This window comes from Salmo salar, chromosome 11, assembly GCF_965601325.2.
Source record: "Salmo salar chromosome 11, fSalSal1, whole genome shotgun sequence".
In the NCBI taxonomy this organism is placed as follows: domain Eukaryota; kingdom Metazoa; phylum Chordata; class Actinopteri; order Salmoniformes; family Salmonidae; genus Salmo; species Salmo salar.
In genome coordinates, this window is record NC_138301.1 from 50,866,123 (window position 1) to 50,875,464 (window position 9,342).

The 9,342-nt window shown below is 47.7% G+C and overlaps 1 protein-coding gene across 2 annotated transcripts in view; it reads right to left on the reverse strand.

The window, feature by feature from the left end:
- LOC106587942 (sodium/potassium/calcium exchanger 1) overlaps positions 1-9,018 on the reverse strand; it is a 340,340-nt gene extending 331,322 nt beyond the window's left edge. The window contains exons 1-3 of one of the 2 annotated variants that reach the window (XM_045689674.2): positions 8,623-9,018; positions 6,895-7,938; positions 5,825-6,027 (exon numbers count right to left, since the gene is read on the reverse strand). In XM_045689674.2, coding sequence (XP_045545630.1) covers positions 5,825-6,027; positions 6,895-7,744 — 1,053 coding nt within the window. In that variant the 5' untranslated portion in view covers positions 7,745-7,938; positions 8,623-9,018. The remainder of the gene's footprint in view (positions 1-5,824; positions 6,028-6,894; positions 7,939-8,622) is intronic. The other variant, XM_045689673.2, reaches the window with a different exon arrangement.
- Positions 9,019-9,342: the final 324 nt, after the last annotated feature.

The following is a 9,342-nucleotide window of genomic DNA, read 5'->3' on the forward strand; positions in this document are numbered from 1 at the left end:
TGTTGCAGAGTGTGTGTTGTAGAGTGTGTGTGCAAAGTGTGTGTTGCAGAGTGTGTGTTGCAGTGTGTGTTGTAGAGTGTGTGTTGCAGAGTGTGTGTTGTAGAGTGTGTGTTGCAGTGTGTGTTGTAGAGTGTGTGTTGCAGTGTATGTTGTAGAGTGTGTGTTGCAGAGTGTGTGTTGCAGAGTGTGTGTTGTAGAGTGTGTGTTGTAGTGTGTGTTGTAGAGTGTGTTGTAGAGTGTGTGTTGTAGGGTGTGTGTTGTAGAGTGTGTGTTGTAGTGTGTGTTGTAGACTGTGTGTTGTAGAGAGTGTGTGGCAGAGTGTGTGTTGCAAAGTGTGTGTTGCAGAGTGTGTGTTGCAGAGTGTGTGTTGTAGAGTGTGTGTTGTAGAGTGTGTGTTGCAAAGTGTGTGTTCCAGAGTGTGTGTTGCAGAGTGTGTGTTGCAGAGTGTGTGTTGCAGAGTGTGTGTTGTAGAGTGTTGCAGAGTATGTTATAGTGTGTGTTGTAGAGTGTGTGTTGTAGAGAGTGTGTGGCAGAGCGTGTGTTGGAAAGCGTGTGTTGCAAAGTGTGTGTTGCAAAGTGTGTGTTGCAGAGTGTGTGTTGCAGAGTGTGTGTTGCAGAGTGTGTTGTAGAGCGTGTGTTGCAAAGTGTGTGTTGCAAAGTGTGTGTTGCAGAGTGTGTGTTGCAGAGTGTGTGTTGTAGAGTGTTGCAGAGTGTGTGTTGTAGTGTGTGTGTTGTAGAGTGTGTGTTGTAGAGTGTGTGTTGTAGAGAGTGTGTGGCAGAGTGTGTGTTGCAAAGTGTGTTTTGCAAAGTGAGTGTTGCAGAGTGTGTGTTGCAGAGTGTGTGTTGTAGAGTGTGTGTTGTAGAGTGTGTGTTGTAGAGAGTGTGTTGCAAAGTGTGTGTTGCAGAGTGTGTGTTGCAGAGTGTGTGTGGCAGAGTGTGTGTTGTAGAGTGTGTGTTGTAGTGTGTGTTGTAGTGTTTGTGTTGTAGAGTGTGTTGTAGAGTGTGTGTGGTAGAGTGTGTGGCAGAGTGTGTGGCAGAGTGTGTGTTGCAAAGTGTGTGTTGTAGAGTGTGTGTTGCAGAGTGTGTGTTGCAGAGTGTGTGTTGTAGTGTGTGTGTTGTAGTGTGTGTGTTGTAGTGTGTGTGTTGTAGAGTGTGTGTGGCAGAGTATGTGTTGTGTGTGCTGGAGGGTGCGTGTTTGTGTGTTGGAGGTTGTGTGTTGGAGGGTGTGTGTGGCAGAGTGTGTGTTGTGTGTGCTGGAGGGTGTGTGTTGGTGTGTTGGAGGGTGTGTGTTGGAGGGTGTGTTGCAGAATGTGTGTTGCAGAGTGTGTGTTGGTGTGTTGGAGGGTGTATTGTGAGTAGTGGTGTACTGCAGTGTCGCGGGGCCCCCGCAAGATCTGAGAAAGCCCCGGGAAACCACTAACTTGGGGCAAAGAGAAAAAATATCTCCTGCTATCTTACACATTTTCCCTGAGGATGAGAGAAAATGTTACCGTTTTAAAGCTAATTTCCTGCAATTCTACACATATTGCCATGGGACAGAGAGATAAATGTGCAGTTTATAGCTAATCTCATGCTATTCTACACATTTTGTAATGAGGCTGAGATAATGTTTGATTTGAGTCAGTGTACGGTTGTGGATTCACTGCATTGTTTGGCATATTGACAGTTAATTTGAAAAATGTGTGGAATCATTCTTCTAAAACTGTCTGGCTAGCTACAGTGAGGGAAAAAACGTATTTGATCCCCTCCTGATTTTGTACGTTTGCCCACTGACAAAGAAATGATCAGTCTATAATTTTAATGGTAGGTTTATTTGAACAGTGAGAGACAGAATAACAACAAAAAAAATCCAGAAAAACACATGTCAAGGATGTCAGGGACAAGATTGTAGACCTACACAAGGCTGGAATGGGCTACAAGACCATCGCCAAGCAGCTTGGTGAGAATGTGACAACATTTGGTGCGATTATTCGCAAATGGAAGAAACACAAAAGAACTGTCAATCTCCCTCGGCCTGGGGCTCCATGCAAGATCTCACCTCGTGGAGTTGCAATGACCATGAGAACGGTGAGGAATCAGCCCAGAACTACACAGGAGGATCTTGTCAATGATCTCAAGGCAGCTGGGACCATAGTCACCAAGAAAACAATTGGTAACACAAAACGCCATGAAGGACTGAAATCCTGCAGCGCCCGCAAGGTCCCCCTGCTCAAGAAAGCACATATACATGCCCGTCTGAAGTTTGCCAATGAACATCTGAATGATTCAGAGGACAACTGGGTGAAAATGTTGTGGTCAGATGAGACCAAAATGGAGCTCTTTGGCATCAACTCAATTCGCCGTGTTTGGAGGAGGAGGAATGCTGCCTATGACCCCAAGAACACCATCCCCACCGTCAAACATGGAGGTGGAAACATTATGCTTTGGGGGTGTTTTTCTGCTAAGGGGACAGGACAACTTCACTGCATCAAAGGGACGATGGACGGGGCCATGTACCGTCAAATCTTGGGTGAGAACCTCCTTCCCTCAGCCAGGGCATTGAAAATGGGTCATGGATGGGTATTCAAGCATGACAATGACCCAAAACACACGGCCAAGGCAACAAAGGAGTGGCTCAAGAAGAAGCGCATTAAGGTCCTGGAGTGGCCTAGCCAGTCTCCAGACCTTAATCCCATAGAAAATCTGTGGAGGGAGCTGAAGTTTCGAGTTGCCAAACGTCAGCCTTGAAACCTTAATGACTTGGAGAAGATCTGCAAAGAAGAGTGACAAAATCCCTCCTGAGATGTGTGCAAACCTGGTGGCTAACTACAAGAAACGTCTGACCTCTATGATTGCCAACAAGGGTTTTGCCACCAAGTACTAAGTCATGTTTTGCAGAGGGGTCAAATACTTATTTCCCTCATTAAAATGCAAATCAATTTATAACATTTTTGACATGCGTTTTTCTGGATCTTTTTGTTGTTATTCTGTCTCTCACTGTTCAAATAAACCTACCATTAAAATTATAGACTGATCATTTCTTTGTCAGTGGGTAAACGTACAAAATCAGCAGGGGATAAAATACTTTTTTCCCCCACTGTAGCTAACAACATACAGCACAGATACGTTCTTCACATTCATTATTTTACACAATATCTTATCACAGCACTGGCAAACCATGGTTGACCAACTCCCTGACCAAAATGGCTGACCTTTATCGCATCATAAGAAGACTCATCACCATTCTAGTATTCAAATTCCTAATTCTATGGGGGCAACCTCCAGGGGGCTCACAACCCATGCATTGGGCTGTGTGTGTGTGTGTGTGTGTGTGTGTGTGTGTGTGTGTGTGTGTGTGTGTGTGTGTGTGTGTGTGTGTGTGTGTGTGTGTGTGTGTGTGTGTGTGTGTGTGTGTGTGTGTGTGTGTGTGTGTGTGTGTGTGTAAAATGAAGCAAAACATTCTTGTTAGCTGGTTGGTACTCTGTTGTCGAGGGCCATTGACAAAGAAACGCTATCATTTAGCATAACGTAACATGTAGGCTAAACATGAAGCTTTGACAACTGAAGAATGCTATGCTGTGTGGTAATCAGTGCCTGTGTGTTTAGCACAGGAGGCTGTTGAGGGGAGGACGGCTCATAATAACGACTGGAACGGAGCAAACGGAACGGCACCAGGCTGGATCATGTTGTTGTATTGTATTGTTGTATGTTTTAATGATGTAATGTATTGATTGTTGCTGCCTTCTTGGCCAGGTCTCCCTTGAAAAAGAGACTCTGGTTCTCAATGTGCTTTTCCTGGTTAAATAAAGGTTAAATAAAAATTAAAAATGAACATTGGGCTTAATGTATTTGATACCATTCAACTGATTCCGCTCCAGCCGTTACCACGAGCCCGTCCTCCCTAATTAAGGAGCCACCAGCCTCCTCTGACGTTGAAGTGGGTGGGTGCTATTTGTTTCTACTGGTCTGGACAATAATTCGCTGCTACAGCTTTGTTTGCCAAATAATATATAATGAAACACAGAGGATTGATATTCAGATGACCGTGACTAGAGCTATATGGTGACTGGCACCAGGTGTGGGATTTAGCTGAATAATACGCTCCTCCAGTGTGACAATGACAAACTGATGGCTGACATTACTTTACATCTCATCAGCATTACATCACCCCCGTCCCTCCGTCCCGTCCTCCCCTGACCCATGCTCCCCTACGCTGGGCTCTGACACCTGGGATCCTTTCAGGGATTCAGTCCCAATCATCAAAGGCTGCCGAGTCTGGCTGCCACACAAATACACACTCTATGGCCTGTACAAAGGGCTGGATGGATAAACACAGGCTCTGATGACAGTCCAGTGAATCAACCATTCCATGTCTCTCATGGACTGGACCAGAGAGGGTCTGGGTCCTGGGTGATATTGTCTCTCATGGACTGGACCAGAGAGGGTCTGGGTCCTGGGTGATATTGTCTCTCATGGACTGGACCAGAGAGGGTCTGGGTCCTGGGTGATATTGTCTCTCATGGACTGGACCAGAGAGGGTCTGGGTCCTGGGTGATATTGTCTCTCATGGACTGGACCAGAGAGGGTCTGGGTCCTGGGTGATATTGTAATGGGCTTTTCTAGTATTTGTATTTCCTGATAATTGTTTTTTGGTAGAGTTTTCTTTGTTTCTTTGTCTGTCTGTCTGCCACTCTGCCTACCTGTCTGTCTGTCTGCCTGCCTCTCTGCCTACCTACCTGTCTGTCTGTCTGCCACTCTGCCTACCTACCTGTCTGTCTGTCTGCCACTCTGCCTACCTGTCTGTCTGTCTGCAACTCTGCCTGTCTGTCCTGTCTGTCTGTCTGTCTGTCTGTCTGTCTGTCTGTCTGTCTGTCTGTCTGTCTGCCACTCTGTCTGCCACTCTGTCTGTCTGTCTGCCACTCTGCCTACCTACCTGTCTGTCTGTCTGCCACTCTGCCTACCTGTCTGTCTGTCTGCCACTCTGCCTGTCTGTCTGTCTGTCTGTCTGTCTGTCTGTCTGTCTGTCTGTCTGTCTGTCTGTCTGTCTGTCACTCTGCCTACCTACCTACCTACCTGTCTGTCTGTCTGTCTGCCACTCTGCCTACCTACCTATCTGTCTGTCTGTCTGCCACTCTGCCTACCTACCTGTCTGTCTGTCTGCCACTCTGCCTACCTACCTGTCTGTCTGTCTGTCTGTCTGTCTGCCACTCTGCCTACCTACCTGTCTGTGTGTCTGCCACTCTGCCACTCTGCCTACCTACCTACCTACCTGTCTGTCTGTCTGTCTGTCTGTCTGTCTGTCTGTCTGTCTGTCTGTCTGTCTGTCTGTCTGTCTGCCACTCTGCCTACCTACCTGTCTGTCTGTCTGCCACTCTGCCTACCTACCTGTGTATGTCAGCCACTCTGCCTACCTGTCTGTCTGTCTGTCAGCCACTCTGCCTACCTACCTGTCTGTCTGTCAGCCACTCTGCCTACCTACCTACCTACCTACCTACCTACCTACCTACCTACCTACCTACCTACCTACCTACCTACCTACCTACCTGTCTGCCTGTCTGTCTGTCTGTCTGTCTGTCTGTCTGCCACTCTGCCTACCTGCCTGCGTGTCTGTCTGTCTGCCACTCTGCCTGCCTGCCTGCCTGCCTGTCTGTCTGTCTGTCTGTCTGTCTGTCTGTCTGTCACTTTGTCTGCCTACCTGCCTACGTGTCTGTCAGCCACTCTGTCTGTCTGTCTGTCTGTCTGTCTGTCTGTCTGTCTGTCTGTCAGCCACTCTGTCTGTCTGTCTTTCTGTCTGTCTTTTTGCTTCACCAAAACTGCCTAACAAAGTCCCAACAACTCTACCAACCTTCTTGGGTTCCTTCTCCTCCTCCTCCGGCATGATGATCTTGACAATGCTCTTGTGTTTGTTGATCTGCGTCTTGACGAAGTGTTCGATCTGCACGTTGAACTTCATGAAGCAGACGTAGGCTACGTAACCTGACACCAGCATTACGCTCTCCCACCACATGATGGTGTTGTCCAAGAAGAACACTATCAGCATGACCAGATCTATAATGGAGGAGGGGGAGGAGGAGGGGGAGGAGGAGGAGGAAGGAGGAGGAGAACGAGGAGGAGGAGGAGAACGAGGAGGAGGAGGAGGGAGAGGAGGGGGAGGAGGACGAGGAGGAGAACGAGGAGGAGGGAGAGGAGGAGGAGGGAGAGGAGGGGGAGGAGGACAAGGAGGGGCAGGAAGAGGAGGAGGGCAAGAAATGTGAGAACATGATAGTGTTGTCCAGGATGAACACTATCAGCATGATTAGGTCTAGGAGAGAGAGGAGAGGATGAGTCCCAAATGGCATCCTATTCCCTCTATAATGGTAGTACTATAGACCAGAGCCCTATTCCCTATATAGTGGTACTACTATAGACCAGAGCCCTATTCCCTATATAGTGGTACTACTATAGACCAGAGCCCTATTCCCTATATAGTGCACTACTTTTGGCCAGAGCGCAAAAGGGTTCTTCGGCTGTCACAATAGGAGAACCCTTTTTAGTTCCATGTAGAACCCTATGTGGAAAGGGGTTCCACATGGAACCCACAAGTGTTCTCCTATGGGGACAGCCGCAGAACACTGTTTGGTTCTAGATAGCACCTTTTGTTCTGAGAGTGTATGTACCTATATAGTTCACTATAAGGGGAATACTATAGGATGCAATTCACCAATTTCAATGGGATCGACTGTTGGCTCCAAGGTAAGCACCCTTTAAAGTATGTACTTTCCCCAAAATTCCCAGGTTTTCCAGAAATCCGGGATGGAGTATTCCAGATGTCCTGCTTATTCCCTCCTAATTCCGGGAGTCTGCAAACCGGGATTTGTGGAAAAACGTATTATTCTCTACCTATTATCTGTAAAATGCTGATATTATTATTATTACCTATGATGTAGAAGGAGACGTCTCTGAACAGGGGCCACCAGGTGAGGTGGAGCATCTCCCTGGAGAAGATGGCACACATCCCGATGACAAACAGGATGTTAAACACCGCTGACCCCACGATTGTCCCGATGCCCACGTTGCTATGGGAGATGAACACGCCAATCAGAGAGGTGAACAGTTCGGGGGCGGAGCCTCCTGCAGCCATGAAGGTTGCCCCGGCGACGTCGTCGGAGATGTCGAGCTTCACGGTGATGACGCCGAGCGCCGGGACGAAGAACTCGTCACAGACGATGGCGAGGGAGACGAACATGTAGACCATGCCCAGGATGTGGAGGGTCACCCAGCCCTGCCTCCTCTGGTCCACCGTGAACAGGTCCTCTGGGTACTCTCCCTTCCTGTGGGGGACGTCTCCAGGGATACCTGGGGAGGTGGTGGTGTTAGGAGGAGGGGAGGTGGGAGGAGGTTCAGTCGGAGGCTCAGGTTCAGGGTCCTCTACGTAGATACAGTGCTTAATGTCCGTCCTGTTGACAGTTATCACCATGACGTCATCCCCCTGCAGCACAGTAGGAGCCCTGGTGATGACGTCATCGTTATAGCTCTCTGTTAGGCTAGAGGGGTTAGAGGTCACCACCTTTCGTGTGTCTACCTCCAGAACACTTCTATTATCACTACCGCCCCCTTCCTCTGGGAGTGCTGTCCCAGGATCCTCCTCTGCTGCGGCCTGGCGGGCCACCCATGGCTCCTGCAGCCGGGCCTTGAACGTCACGGTGTAGACGCAGCACAGTAATACACCAGAGAGGAAGAAGAGGATGCGACTCCGATTAAGTCTCCGTCTTTGTGGCAAATGCATTGTTCACCGCTGCCAGAGTGGTCTTGATTCCCACTGTAGATTATTAGGCCCGTGTCAGATGCCTGGTCAGGCTTATGGGAACAGGTCCAGTAGCATTAGTTGGCCAAATAATGCAGTTCAGCGAGCGGTCAGCACACATCTTCAGCATACTCTGTTTTAATGTCATAGCCCTGGCATGATGTCCCAGCTCCAACCTATATATAGAGAAAAAGGGTAAATAAATAATTAACTCAGTTTAGACTACAATGCAAAACTCACCTCATACATTTGACATAATGATGTAATAACATAATAATAAAAACACTACTGGAGTATTATAAGGGCACGTTCACGTGAACGGAGTCGCGGGAGCGCGGAGGATGGGACACAGCCACCTGTTACTATGGCTACATAATTGCAGGTACTCTGCTCTCCGAAGGGCTGCACAGATTAAATGACACGTGTAATGAAATGCAGCAAATGTAGTTAATGTACAAATGACAATAAAATATAAAAAAACAGCGAATAAGCTAGAAGAAAGTATCATTATTTAGGCCCCTACTTTTCATTGACGTGCGCGCGTCATGAACGTGCTGATATGCGCTCCTCGAGTCGAGACAGCATAAGCGATATGATTCATTCCAAATGTTCAATCAACCATTTCATTTTCACGTGTGTATCCAGGTGGGTCGGGTGAAAATTAAGAAACGAAAATAATGATCAATTTAACCGAATTTCGTGGGGAAATTCAAGGCAAGAAACAGTGCCCGATATGGAGTCATTGACAAGTATCCTAGGCTTCCACAAGGTCAATGACGATTATTGTAGCTTAAATCCTTTCTCTATAAAACATCTGTAAACCATACCTAAACCTTTATCAATTCTTAATAAAAACGTACCTTTAATAGCTGAGTTGTTGTGATAGAGGTGTTGTAGACGCGAGGTCTCTCTCCAGCTGTGTGCGCTAAGGTAAAGGGATTGGTTGAGAGATGCTGACTCTAGTTTTTGGTGAGCAGCTACAAGGGCGCACCGCAGGATGACAGCTCACACCTCTCCACGGCTCAGCATAATACCTGCAGTCTTTTAAGAGGATTAGGTTAGGTGTTCACACAATCTCTCACATTCTCACGAACACGTTTAAACTGCTTCAAATTCAATGCATTCCTATTCATTTGTTCATAATCCACCAAGTGCGTGCAGCGTCTCCAACCACCAACGCTGAGCAAAAACCAACCATGTCTGCGCGCTGAAGTGGAAGGAGGGTTGTCAAGGCACAATTACAATTCTGAAGAGTGTTCCTTTATGCACACAGACATACAGGCAGGCAAACAGAAAGGTAGACAGGCAGACAGAAAGGTCGACAGGCGGACCTGCAGAAAGACTGGAAGAAAGGCAGACAGACAGGCAGATATACAGGCAGACAGGCAGGCAGATATACAGGCAGGCAGACAAACAGGTAGAAAGGCTGACAGGCAGAAAGACAGAAAGACAGGCAGAAAGGCAGACAAGCAGGCAGATATACAGACAGACAGACAGACAGGCGCGCAGGCAGACAGGTGTGCAGGCAGACATGCAGACAGGGTTTGGTGATGAGAGGAAGGTGAATCATTAACCATTTG